This window comes from Argentina anserina, chromosome 1, assembly GCF_933775445.1.
Source record: "Argentina anserina chromosome 1, drPotAnse1.1, whole genome shotgun sequence".
Lineage (NCBI taxonomy): Eukaryota > Viridiplantae > Streptophyta > Magnoliopsida > Rosales > Rosaceae > Argentina > Argentina anserina.
In genome coordinates, this window is record NC_065872.1 from 19,319,299 (window position 1) to 19,333,279 (window position 13,981).

At 37.1% G+C, this 13,981-nt stretch overlaps 1 protein-coding gene and 1 pseudogene across 2 annotated transcripts; one reads left to right on the forward strand and one right to left on the reverse strand.

The window, feature by feature from the left end:
* Positions 1-1,148: 1,148 nt before the first annotated feature.
* Positions 1,149-4,589, reverse strand: LOC126786695 (PHD finger protein MALE MEIOCYTE DEATH 1-like; annotated as a pseudogene).
* A 4,990-nt stretch (positions 4,590-9,579) lies between these two features.
* LOC126786610 (putative pentatricopeptide repeat-containing protein At1g64310) lies at positions 9,580-13,435 on the forward strand. Of its 2 annotated transcripts, XR_007671205.1 has the most exons (3): positions 9,580-11,439; positions 12,083-13,010; positions 13,089-13,435. XR_007671205.1 is itself a non-coding variant. In XM_050512479.1 (2 exons), the coding sequence occupies exons 1-2, from the start codon at positions 9,789-9,791 to the stop codon at positions 12,100-12,102; spliced, it is 1,671 nt and encodes a 556-aa protein (XP_050368436.1). In that variant the 5' UTR covers positions 9,580-9,788; the 3' UTR covers positions 12,103-13,435. The 2 variants fall into 2 exon arrangements, 1 of the variants encoding a protein (XP_050368436.1); XM_050512479.1 differs by having other exon boundaries at positions 12,083-13,435.
* Positions 13,436-13,981: the final 546 nt, after the last annotated feature.

The following is a 13,981-nucleotide window of genomic DNA, read 5'->3' on the forward strand; positions in this document are numbered from 1 at the left end:
TCATATCATAGCAAGGTACATGCCTTCACAATAATCCAAATATTTGTTCCTAGAGTGAAATTTCAACTGATAGCAGAATAGAAAACAACCAAACAACTCATTTAGTGAGAGAAGCTGACAACAAAATACCTGAGAGAAACCTCGAATTACCACAGCCAGCCAAAGCCAAAAACCCTGCAAGACAACAAAATATTCAATCAGAACCAGACAACCAACATGGAAACCAAAATGAGAAAAAAACAAACAAACAAACAAACCACCCACACCTTTTCATACTACCGTTAAGGAGCCTAAGAACTCAATCTGCACAAGTGAGGTTACAACTGCCACCATGGGTAACAATGTTCATTCATACACAAAACGATTAACCATGGCACGCTGCTAAGTATATCCTCGGGCGCAGCAAAAGGCAAAACAGCAAAAACACACATTTATAATCCTATCATACTATTGCACCAAAAAAAAAATCCTGTCATACTAGACAAAGCATGGTCTATGACCATGGTTCTCAACTTCAACATGTCCTCCACTCCAGTATATTTCACTGCAAGAAACTTAGATCTCCTCAGGACCATTGATATCTTGGACAACTACAATTAGCAAAACATAAAGAAGTGAAAAAAAAAAGAAGACAAATGGCAACACACAAGTGGATTATAGGTATAGGATATGTTGTTTTCCCTTGTTCTCCAGGATTGCTTTATCAGTAATTTCCAACTTCACCCCGTGTTTCGCGGTGATAGTTACTTTTCCCATCATTAAATAAAAACCAATAAGGTAAGACAGTATTACTAGACTGTACAGAACAATGCATAATGCGCAAAAATATGCGGTACAATACAGCACATGTAAGGCCTGCAATAGTTACTAGTGAACATATGGTGCTTCCAATTTCAATTCATCAGCCGCAAATTGGAAATCTGCTAGAGAAATATGTAGCAGTACACTCGACATAAATAAACTGTGTTTGACATGAGAAGGTAATACATGATGAGCCAACCCACATGACACTGATAACAAAAAATATTTGAAAGATGTGAAACTTCAGTGTTTGAAACATAATCTTGAACAGTTGAAAACCAAAATGAACAGAATTCAATTAATACTGTGAATCAGGTACAATACAATGACTCTCCTTGGCTCTCCCTACTGTCTTGCAAAGACAACTACGGCCAACATAGGAGATTTACAGGAAAAAGACCTGGTTCTGTCACCAGTGTAGTTTCAAAAGAATTCAAAAAATCCAGAGATGGCTTACTCATGAAAATGATCTGACCATTAACTCTTTTATATGACATTCATTCGAAATGCTTATAATTCTCCTCAAGAACTGAGGACCCATATCTGTAAAATCTGCCTGGCAGTTCCCTGCACCAATTTGAGCCAATAAAGAAGTTGTTTCTTGCCCTGGTGTCTGTGAAACTCAGGATTCGGATGAGCAGGCCAGATCTTGTCTTTGCTAAAGGATGCCCATGATGGACGACATCTGGTATGGATCTGAGATAAATATGCAGAGGCAACAAAATTATTATCCAAAATTATAATACAAGCAACATAAATCAACCCCTAGAGTAACATAAGAGGCAAGTTACTTCAATACGGAAGGTAATTACTTTTTATAGGGAACCTTTATTAAAAGATAAATACCAATGAGATGGTGCAATATCTTAAAAATGTTAAAAATAATTACCGTATGTCACTTTCTTGTATATTATCCTGAGTACAAAACAAAAATGTTTTGGTCATGGTCCGCTTTACAATAGTTGAAGTTTATTCTGTAGCAATCCATCATGCCGATCTCATATTCCAATTTGAAAGTATTCGTTGTTGTATCCCAGATATAGACGTAGAGCTTTCCTCCATTGTATCTACATTTGAGAGCTGCAACGAGAAGTGCACGTAAGGTGCACTCCAAACCATCCACTGCTGATCATTTGTCCCATTTTATCAGTTCACTTCAACCATATTCGGCTCCAGAGCCAATGACATAAAACAATTCGTCTTCTTTCAAAATCTTCAACTTCTTAAGACGAAAATCTGCCTTATTCTCATTCTCTAAGACATAAGCAACAAGAACCTAAAGCAAAGTGTTGAATTTAATCACCAATTTATAACCAGTAAACAAAAGAATCATATTATAAGTAGTTAAATCGAATTGTCACTAACCCCGCTGTTCAATTGACGCTATAAACATTTCAGAACTCCCTTTTTTAAGTGAGCAGACATACTCATATGCTGCATCAGAGATTTCAGACACAGATCCTTTCCCTGGGTTGTCTACCAAGTATTCGCCAATTCTTTCCCAAATACCAGTACACTCTTTGATAAGCCCAGTCATTGTCGCAACCACAGCCCCAAAAAACCGCAATTTATCTCGTTCTTCACTGGCTGAAATTTTTTTTAAAAAAAATTGATATTCTCCACAACAAAACAAAAAAGACACAAAAATAAAAACCATGTCACATTAGGGACGTACTTACTAGCACTATCTCTTCCTTTTGACCAGGAAAAAGGGGCAAAGTCCGGCTGCTCCATGTATCAGCAGCGCCTACAATCATCCCACCAGGTAAACGAAGGATTATATTTGTTGACCCATGTTCTCGTTCCTCTAGATCGTCAACGTTGATTTTCCTGCAAAACATGATAAACAATTGCATCATAACAACCTCATATTCCATTCCAGGAGATGAAAGAAAGATTTTTTTTACACTTAATACTACCTTGTATTCAGATGTTGGACTTCCTCACTATCTTCCATTCCCGAGCAGCATGTATGCTGATGTTTAGTATCGGCCACCTTCCTTTCACCATCATTGTCCACAGCCCCAGATTGAGATATAACATCATTAAAGAAAAAATCTTTAACCAAGTGTTTTGTGTCCAGGATTGCTTCTGCAGCCCAGTTAACCGATCCATGTTTTGGATCGTGCAGCAGTACCTGCTCATACAGGAAAAGAATATCACCATAGACATCAGTTCCAGGAACTGAGGCTGCTGGTGGAGGGGGTGGAGAAAGTATCTCTTTTCAGGTTCAGACACTTTCTCCCCATCCTCAATACTGCCATCTATATGAGAAACAACGGCTGCAAACAGTTCTGAAGACTTCTCACTCATCAGAGGTTTGATCTTGAGAGATTCTCTGATTACAGGGTTTGCATTCTCCACCACATCTGCAAGCTTTTCGTTAGGAAGTAGGGATACTCCATATGAAGAGAAGGGAGCTGTGACAGTAAGCATAAATCGGATAAGATCTTTAAGGGTCACCAACACTGTGTCACTCAAACTCCTGTACCAATGGACAATTTTTTTTTCAGCTCTTCAAATTGGTCCATGTCCCTGAAATCATGTAATATGTTTTCAAGTTCTAGTGAGCTGAGAATCTTAGTTGATAAAGTGTAAATTTGCTCTGTTACCCCACAGCTTCCATGGAAAAATTTGTAACCCCATCTACCAAACCATGGATGCCTATAAGCAACTCCATGGAGCGGGCGAAGTTCCATGGACCGCTTCTTTGTGACATCTTAGACTGTAATTTTCCTGCAAAAGATATTACATAATGATTCAGCTTGCATTAATATAACAGCAGGAGATGAGATAAGTATTTCTTCTATTACCCAATTCGAAGATTCACACAAATCCGGTCCAATAAGTCCATGAGCTCACTGCCACAAAGATGCTTAGAACCACCTTCAAGTCCATTGATGCACAGAAAATGAGCAATCCCATTACAGTGAATCATCACATGTAAGAGATGGGTTGAATTCTCAAAGACACCATTATCCAAAGGCTTATTCCAGTTATTCTCCATTTGGATTATCATGTGGTACTTTCTCTTCGAAACAAAATGGTTACAATAACCTAAAGAACAATAATGATATGTCATGTTAGTGACATCTTACTCAACGAACAGATTTCTACAGATGAATGGCAAAAGAACTCTTATTTTGCTATGATACAGAATCGATAACCAACCATTAGTGACTACTATTATTCCCTACGGTCCTGTTCTATCATCTTGCTCATATTAGCTTAGTTTCTTGGATATGTTCTTCAACAAACATTCTTCAGAACCCGACTATTACAGAAGCCCCATCAACATAGCAGAAGCAATTCACACAGAACAACTCACAAAACAGAAAAAGTTGCCAAAGTGAACTGAAAATTAAAGGCAACCGGCCACCATTAAAGGAAAAGGAACAATCTTTCTTGATTTACCTAACAGATAAATTGTAGTAAATTAAAGAACCAACTATGCAAAACCCTAAACGTCAAAATAGAACAAGGGGAGGAAGAAATACTAGTGCAATGGGAATGATCACAGAGAGGGTTATCAGATTCCGCCACATTCTCTTCAATGGTGTAGAGAGGAAGAACAAGGCTGCGGTCTTCGTCGTGAAGAAGAAGAGTACACCAGACGGGCATGCCCCGAACGGAGTAGCTCTGCGCCTTGTGCAAGAAACCGACGAATGTTATCGCGGAACGGACCCAATGGTTAACCGGGTTCCCCAAATGCATGGAACCCATAGACCTTCGGCCTCCGATTCCTTTGAATCACCATCTTTACTGCTTTACTGTTTCTGCTTTATAGAAGAAGATGGTCTTCGTCGGGAAAATTCTATATATAGCGCTCTATTGTATGCAGTAATGAACAGTAATGAACATTCACGGTCAAAATATATAGTGATAAAAATGAGAAAATTCTATGCGTTGACTATGAATAGTATCGAACAGTAAAATTAAATAGTGATAAAAATGAAAAATCTAGATAATAAAACATTATTAGAACTTATTTTTGTATTTTTAGGAACTAATTTTCAACATGCCAATAATTTTCATCTAATCGACCTCATTGTCTAAACAATTACTTTTTGGTGGAATCACTACTGTCCTAGAAAGCAAAAAATTGAGTTCCAATCAAATAGAATAAACACAGATAAAAAATACAAATACTCATATGCAAGAATAGAATATTTCAAATAAAACTAAATATTTTTATTACAGATTTTAGGGCACCAAATAGAGTTTATTTATTCAACATAAATACAAATATAAAAACTCAGAGTCTTCCTCTTAGGTTAGCTACTCATAATAAAAATACAAACTTACTTGAAAAATGCACTCCACACCAGATTTTATACAGCAGAATGATATTTCACACAATTATTAAACACACTCACACTCAAGCTATCTATACTCTCTTATTCTCAGAACACTTAGTAGAATGACACTCTTTCTTTCTGAGACTGCCACAATCTTCTGATTTTTCTCCCTTCCAACTTCTACCTTCCCAAAGAAGTTCCTACTTTTTATATAGAGCTCAGATTCTAGGCATCAAACCGAACTCGCTTTTCGAAAATGAACCACAAAGAATCTTCTCTTTTTCTAAAGTTGGTTGTCATTATGCATCGGCAAACTATTTCACAAAAGCAGAAAGAGATGTTTTTATTATTTGGATGAGTCGGCAGTTCACGTTCCTTGTTTGGATGCATCGGCAGCTCTTACTTTTCCATCAAGTTTGTGACATTGTAATATTCTTCATCTGCTCAGTCATAATTTGCCAAAGAATCTTGGCTTTTATGGTCACTTTCTTGCTATGTGTGTTCCTTTTCATCCAGATCTGAGTCATAGGGATAAGGAATCTGGTATCCTTTATCTTTCTCTACTCGCTTTAGCCATGCAGTGGTTTTTGGAGTTCCATATATTTCATTTCTCATGATGACAGAGAATAAATCACAGGCATTTGGTGGAGGATGATTGTAGCATGCGACTATGATTTTTTCTCCACTAGCTAAAAGACTAGATTCATAATCCCTTCGAACCATGTTTTTAATGCACATAATGACCATGGCTTTCATCCACGAAATGCTATTGTTGAGGTACCATTTTTTCCTGAATCTTTTGAACTCTTGATTGGACTCTGGATAATTCTCACATAATAATATGGAGAAATGTAACTTCTGCGTCCATCCAACACTTTCCATTCATGAGGGGTAGAAATAAATTTTAGTCTTAAAATGCATCCATCTGGACGAATGTTCTTTATTGCCTGATTTATGATTTCTGGAAAACCCTCCAGGTCTTCGTTTGACTTAGTCCAAAGATTGTGTACAAATCCATTCTCAATGAGCCATAGCTTCTGCTTCTGAGGGTGTTCGGCTTGAACATCTACAAGATATCTCTCATAATATGAGCCATAAACTATTGGAAAGGTTGAAGGAAGCATTTTACCGTCTCCGATTTTATAATGAAATTCCCACAAGCTAATTCCTTTAGAGCTGAAATAGGAGCTCGCACGTTTTCAGAACCTTCCACATACTTGATCATTGCCCCGCCTTCCTTTCGAATTGTTTTTCCTTTTTCTTTTTTTTTTGCATGGACACAATACAATTCTTTTGTCAGGGCATTGAGACTTTTTAACAGATGTTTTTCGTCTTTCTCATAGAAAGCTTGTAGAACATTATCCATAACGATCTTATGCTTGAAAGCTGGTTCTTTGAATATCTTCAAAGGATAGCCATAAACGTTTTTCTTTCCAATGACTTCAACTATTTTTCCCCTACAAAGGGTTATTATGTTTTTTGGCAAAATAGCAGCTTTTAACGGACTTGATAAGTCTTTACCGTCTGCCGTTTGAGACAGGCTAGCTGGTCTTTTACCCTGAGACCGATCAGTTAAGGTTGTATTCTTGGGACACAACAACTATTCTTTTCCATGTTTTTCTTCTTCATCACAACCTTCAGTACCTTTCTCGGACTTTTGATCCCAACCCCCTAGTTGAATCTTGTCTTTAGGCTTAGCCAGAGCCCATGCAGCTGCTTCATAAGACACAATGAATTGGTAACCTGGCCCGTCATGTAGAGGTCTAGCAGTCTTGTCTCCTTTTTTGTATCTGTTCCAAAGACTTTGAGGTTCCGATCTCCTGCTCCTAGGATTTCGTTTGTCATCTTCATCTCCGCCTTCTCTTCTGAATGTTGCCATTTTCTCTTATAAGTGTAACATTCCTAAATTCTGAATAGTAAAAAAATCAAATTTAATGGTGCTAATACTCAGATATAACTTCAATAAATGAAATTATATTACAACAACTGAATATCTTTACCAAGTTTATCAAACCACTTGGATTATAAATTGTAAACATAAACATAATTACACGAATGTAAAGATGTACTGTTTTCATCTCTCACAAGCCTCACCGAAAATAGGAAAAATGAACAGAAAACAAAAACAACACTATGCTGTCACATTGCTCAAACCCTCCGTCTCAACTACCCCCTGTACCAATAATGGTTTGGGCAGCTCGGAGGGTGTGCCAAACGTGCGGTTGCATAGGGCCTCAAATATATATATATATATATATATATATATATATATATATATATATATTCTTGTATATACATTTACTATTGAAACGACATATACAAAAATATATGTTACTCCAAACTTCCGGACAACACTTAACCCGAAATATGTTGTCTGATATGTGTCGTATATAGACATTATTGGCATAGTGGCTATATATAATCTTATCCATGAATCTACGCGTTTAACATCATAACACATTGATCTTAGCGAAGGTCCTTCCGTCTCAAAAAATTAGTCATTGCCGTCTTGGCATCGTATCGAACATATATGAAACACAGCCGCTGCCAAACAACTGGATTAAAAAAGCTCCGCTGCTCTATCCACCATGTCCTCAGTCGCAATGAATTATTAATTTATATTATATGCAGTGGGGAGTTGAAAATGTTCGTCAAACAGTCAGATTCTTCATATCAGCAAATAAGTTTGCATTGGTAGAATAACTAGGATGTCTAGTTGAATTCAAGTAGTTCCAATCATTTAAAAAAACAACTAGCCAAAAGGATGAGAAAAAAACTTATAGCACAATCATTATGAAAAGTACTGATATGATAAATTGCTTTCAAGTTTCATTATATAGCCAAAACCTTCATCGAACAGAGTGTTTATGTAAAAATCAAATACCTTCATACCCTTCAGAACAGGATCTTCTGACAGCGATAGGGGTGTATCCATATCAATAAACCTACAAGGAAATACTGATACTTACTAATAGATTCAAGAGATAGAGAATTAGAGAGTGAAAACTTCACTTCAAAGAACTTCAATCGGTATCAATTTTTTACATACAGTACCTACTTAAAGCACCCACGGCCAGCAGCCAGGTAGCTAGAAAAGCCCATGGCAAGTCTAGTCTCAACCACACCACCAATCATCAAATCCAATCCTGATGCTCTTGCAACCTCAATGATTTCAAGGGCACCAATAACCTCAACTTTAGTAAGTTTTATGTTAATGACATTAGCAAGATTTTCTTCTGCTATTTTCTTAACATCAACTATACTTCGACATATCTCTCTCTAGTGATACGAGTGACATATCCAAGACCTTCCCAATCATCTCTATGAACTGGCTGTTCAAAGAGCACTGGCCTCACTCCCACCTCTGTAAGCAGAAAAGGAAAAGAAAAAATTTCAGCACCACTATAATTTTAATTTTATGAAAAAAAAATCTCTATTTTGAGTCATGCAGAGCACTTCTGCTCAATGGCAACGTGGGTTTTAGATTGTATCATTTAGCATATAATTTCTCAAGAAGTTGGTAGCTTCATTGGACGTATAGTCATATACCCTTCATTAGCATCGAAGTTAAAAGAGCAATTAGGGTGGACTGCATGTATAGCTTGAAGAATTTCTATGTCTGAATTTAGATTATTTCCCACCTTAAGGTTTAATGTCTTAAATGGGCACACAGATCGGATGGCAAGTTTCTGAACATATTTAAGGCTAAACTTCTTTGGTGCCAAATTTTCCTTCAAAGGAGCTAGTACATATGCATATTGCTTGTCTAAGGAATCTATTATCGCCTTCTCAACATCAGCAATAGCATGTTATTGAAACGCATCAACCATTAAATATAAGGAAATCACAAGTAGGATTTTGTGCTATCTATTTGAGCTGACAAGACCGGATAATATCAACCACTGCCAATGAAGATTGAGAATTTAATACAAAAGGGAAATCCTAAGGAACTAAGAGAAAATAAGAAAGGGAGAGAAGGACTGATTAGCACACCAGAATAACGCCATTTCTGGTGACAAGAGTTCAGACCAATGAGTATTACATTGGAATAATTCCTTATGTAAAAGATCTATTTTAAAAAAAAAATCTAATGTAAAAATTAGAGAAACAATTCTTACATAGATTTCTGAAATTAGATCTTCTTTAAAAAATTATTTCTGCTACATAAGGAATTATGTAGAATTTAATGACAAAAATTGAATCAAAGACACCATTGGAATGATAAAGATTTATTCGTAACTTATTGTTGTAGGTAATGTTCTGCAATACCCGTAGCCACACTAAATACGGTGGCTCCATTGATTTGCACTCACAGTTTTACTTGACCAACAATTGTTCATGTGAAAAGGTACTTGAAAATAAAACACATCATACCTGTACTTGCAACACTGAAGTGATTTCAAGTACTCAATTGCTTCATCCAGCATTGACGCTTTGTCCGACTGATCATGATGTTATAAAGAAAGAAAAGAAAAACCACTGTCACAAATCTGATCATCAAAGCTTCTCAACAGCGATTTCATCGTTACCAAATTTTCTAAACCAGTCACGGCAGACAACTCCCTCCTCAAGTTTTCTTCTTGGTCATAACCCATGTGTCAATTTGAAGCTCCAAGTTAGCTTACGTCTCAAGTTTGCGTCTTGGTCACAAGTCACAACCCAAGCTCCAAGCCTCTAATTAGAGCTTCGATGTTATTTCAGTTCCAACTGCTTTGTTTGGAACTGTCCAAGGTTTACCAATCTCTATCAAGAACCAAACAACTGCATGCTTTGATCATCAGGACCCATCTTTCGCATGACCCATTTTACGCAACTAGACTAGTCAGATACTATGCGGCCAGTGGTGCCCTTCACTATGCACGTAAGGTGTTCGACGCAAGTCCCAGCCCAAGTGTTTATCTCTGGAACTCCATTATTCGAGCCTACGCTCAAGCTCACAGATTTGAGCATGCATCTTCTCTGTTTAATAGGATGGTTAGAAGTGAAACCAAGCCTGATAACTTCACTTATGCCTGTCTTATTCGTGCCTGCTCCGACAGCTATGATATAAATGGACTGAAGCTTGTGCACTGTGGAGTTACAGTTTCTGGGTTGGGATTGGATTCCTTTTGTAGTAGTTCACTTGTTTCTGCTTATTCAAAATTGGGTCTTGTTGATGAAGCAAGTAGGGTGTTTTATGTGACACCACAGCCAGACTTGGTGATGTGGAATTCTATGATTTTGAGTTGTGGGAATTTTGGGTTTTGGGATAAAGGGCTGGAGCTATTTAGTATGATGAGACGCATGGAGGTAGTGCTTGATGGATATACATTTGTTGGGTTGCTTTCGGGTTTGAAACATTCAAGCTTGTTAAGTGTTGGCCAAGGAATACATGGTCTTTGTTTGAAATGTAGTTTGGATTATAATGATCATGTGTGTAGCGTACTCGTGAGCATGTATTCAAGATGCAGGTGTATGGACTCTGCACATAAAGTTTTTAGTGGTTTGTTTGAGCCTGATTTAGTTACTTGGTCTTCTTTGATAACCGGGTACTCTCAGTCTGGAGATTATGGAAAGGCTTTGTCCTTCTTCAAGTATTTGAACATGGAAGGCAACAGAGCAGATCCTATTTTGATTGCCAGTGTGTTGGCTGCTGCTTCTCAGATAGCAAATGTAGGGCCGGGTAGTGAAATACATGCTTATGTCCTTCGTCGAGGACTTGTATCAGATGTGATGATTTCCTCTGCTCTCATAGCCATGTATTCAAAGTGCGGTTTCATGGGAATGGGAACTCGTGTTTTTGAGGCTATGCCAGAGAAGAATATTGTTTCATACAATACGTTAATATTGGGTCTTGGTTTGCATGGACTTGCCGCTGAGGCATTTAGGATGTTCAATGAGATACTGAAAAACGGATTAGTACCTGATGAAGCTACTTTCTCTGCTCTCCTTTCGGCATGCTGCCATTCCGGGCTTGTCAAAGATGGCCGAGAAATTTTCAGAAAAATGAGAGAAGAGTTTGGCATAAATGCTAGAGCAGAGCATTATGTTCATCTGGTGAAGCTTCTTGGGATGGAGGGCAGTTTGCATGAGGCTTACAATCTGATTTCGTCCTTGCCAGAACCAGTGGACAGTGGCATTTGGGGAGCCCTTTTATCAGGCTGTGATGCCTATGGGGATACTGAGCTGGCAGAAATTATAGCTCAGAAGCTCTTTGAAAGTAATTCGGAAAAAACTTCTTACAGAGTCATGCTTTCGAATATATATGCTGCTGATGGAAGGTGGGATGATTCAAAGAAGGTAAGGGATTACATAACAGAAGGCCAATTGAGAAAGACAACTGGGCTTTGCTGGACTAAAGGTATATCTTCCTTTGTATTTTTAACACTCTATCTTGTGCTAGGAACAAGAAGATATCATTGCCACTCTAATCTGATACGCTGTTGAATGACAACTTTCTAATAATTTATTGACATTTAATTGACATCTTCGTAACAATTTATTTAGATCATTATTATACTGCTTGCTTTACCTTCTGGCTTATATGCAGCGCTTATGGTGATTCATAAAGAATGATAACTAAGTTGATGAATCTGATTGATTGGTTACTGTGAGTGAGGGTTAGTACTTAGTAGGGAGTTCAACATAATATTAAGGGACCATCTGCTTAAATTTGATGTATATTTGCAATCCAGTGATTAGGGTATGTGGGTAGGTATCATTGATATGTAAAGACATGAAAATCATTGTTATAAGTTAACAACATCAATATGGTTCCTCAAAGGCTTATCTTAAAAGGTTTTAACTTTTTTTTTTCTGCATACATTACAAAAATAAAAACTCCACTTGTGAAATTGTATTTCAATGACATGTCAAGAAATTCATCCCTGCATCATGGCTTTTCCTCTTTTACCCAGTTTTCACATAATTTTGTACCATAGAGTTGGTGATGTATGATATCTCTGGAATGTGCCTAATTTTGTAATACTCCTTTCCACCATCAGGTTTCAACGGTTCTGCATGATAATCCAGCAGAGGCAGCAAATGCAATTGCTTCAGTGTGGTGAGGGATTGCAAACCTTCAGGTAACATGGTAAGCCGCAGACAACTGTGGAAGTGGAGATACTTCAAGCTAGGTGGTGCTCCCTCTTCGAGTTCTGTCCACTCCTCATGAACATGAGAAGCAATTATGAGAACCTAAAGCTTGGGAAACCCACCAGCAGTGCAGAACTCTTTCCCGATTTGCTTTGCATCATAAGCCTGCCAAAGGGTTAACCTTTTCAAGTTGGGTAGGACTTGAAGTACCAATGATGGGTTCTCAGACAAATGGGAGAAACCTAATCTCAAGTTTGTGATCATTTCCAAGAAACCAAACCGAGCAAGTAATACTTTACTATTCAATTCTTGGCTCTTTCTTATCCGAAGGGCAGGATCTATACATTGTACGTTATGATTTGACTTTTGACCCTTCCAAATCAAGTCATTACAAGGTGGTCTCCCTCACTAACGAGCGTATAGAGATATATTCATCGGAGACTCGAACTTGGAACCTTCTAGCTAGAGCATTCTTTTGCCTCAAGAAACTGTCTGGACAAGTTCTGCTTTGGCATTAGCAGTACCATGAAAAAGGGGTATACTGTAATGATGCAATTCATTGGATGCCAGACTCATCAAGTGGGGAATCAGCTATGAAGGTGGAAAATCGGTAACGGATTACCATTTGTTGCTCTACTATGAAATAAGTGAAGAATGTATGGGAGTAGCTGGTCATATTTCAACCTTTGAAAGAGATGATGACTCGTTTCCGGAGTACATTTGTAGATATTTTGGAGAGTCTAGTGGCCATTTGTATTTGATTGACATATATAGCCACAGTAACACTCAATTTGATGTGATGGGAATGGCAAGAGATTACTCTGGCTGGTTTGTCAGGTACCCTGTTGATCTTAATTTGGTAAATATTAGGGCGCTTGGTCTACATAACTTTTACTTGTATGTCTTGGCTCTCAGCAAAGAAGATCAGCATGAACATGAAGAGAGGGAACACAATCACCTAAAGATGGAATAAGGAGAAGAAGGAAAAGAAAATTGCACCTTTGAGATTCAACGAAGGGTTGTCTAGTTTTAGATGATGGTGATTATTACATGGAGACTTTGGCTCCTGTCAGTGTGATTCAATATACTGTTGTTGCATGAAATATTTCCTTTGTATGTTGAATTTCTACCGACTTTAATTATCATTCTTTGCATATGCTTGTTCTAAGTTTTAACTTGCATCATTTCAAGCAATTAGTTTTTAGTACGTGGTTGTTGATAGAATGAGATGCAAATGAGATAAGTCTTGATTTAAAGCGCTTATAAACTTTTCTTTCCATGTGGAACTGGATATATGAAAGGGAGTTTCTATTCATACCTCTCAAAATGGTACTTAGACCCCTATTTTTTTCCTATATAGTTTTGACTTAGTCAATGCGTATGAAATTACCAAAAAATAATTATTAACTTATCTATTCTAAACTACAATGTAGATAATTATCATTTATATTTATTTGCTAGAAAAATCCCAAAATGGGATATCAAATTGTATAAAATGATTTAATTGATTACCTTCTTTTTTGGTAAACATCATAAGTCAAAAATTAAATGTAGATGATTAACATCAAATTGAATGTAGACGATTTAATGTAAAAACTATATGATTATCTAAAAAAATTCTCATAAACTTTGATTTTAGTCAAAGAACAAAATTCGTTCATTAGAGGTTAGAATATTTTATATACGTTGATGTTAATTCTTGGTGAGTATATATATATATATATATATTAGTGAATGAAAAAGTTAGTCTACCAATTTTTTCATGAATTTAGAAAACAAGTGAAAAAGTGAATTAATTTGAGAAGATA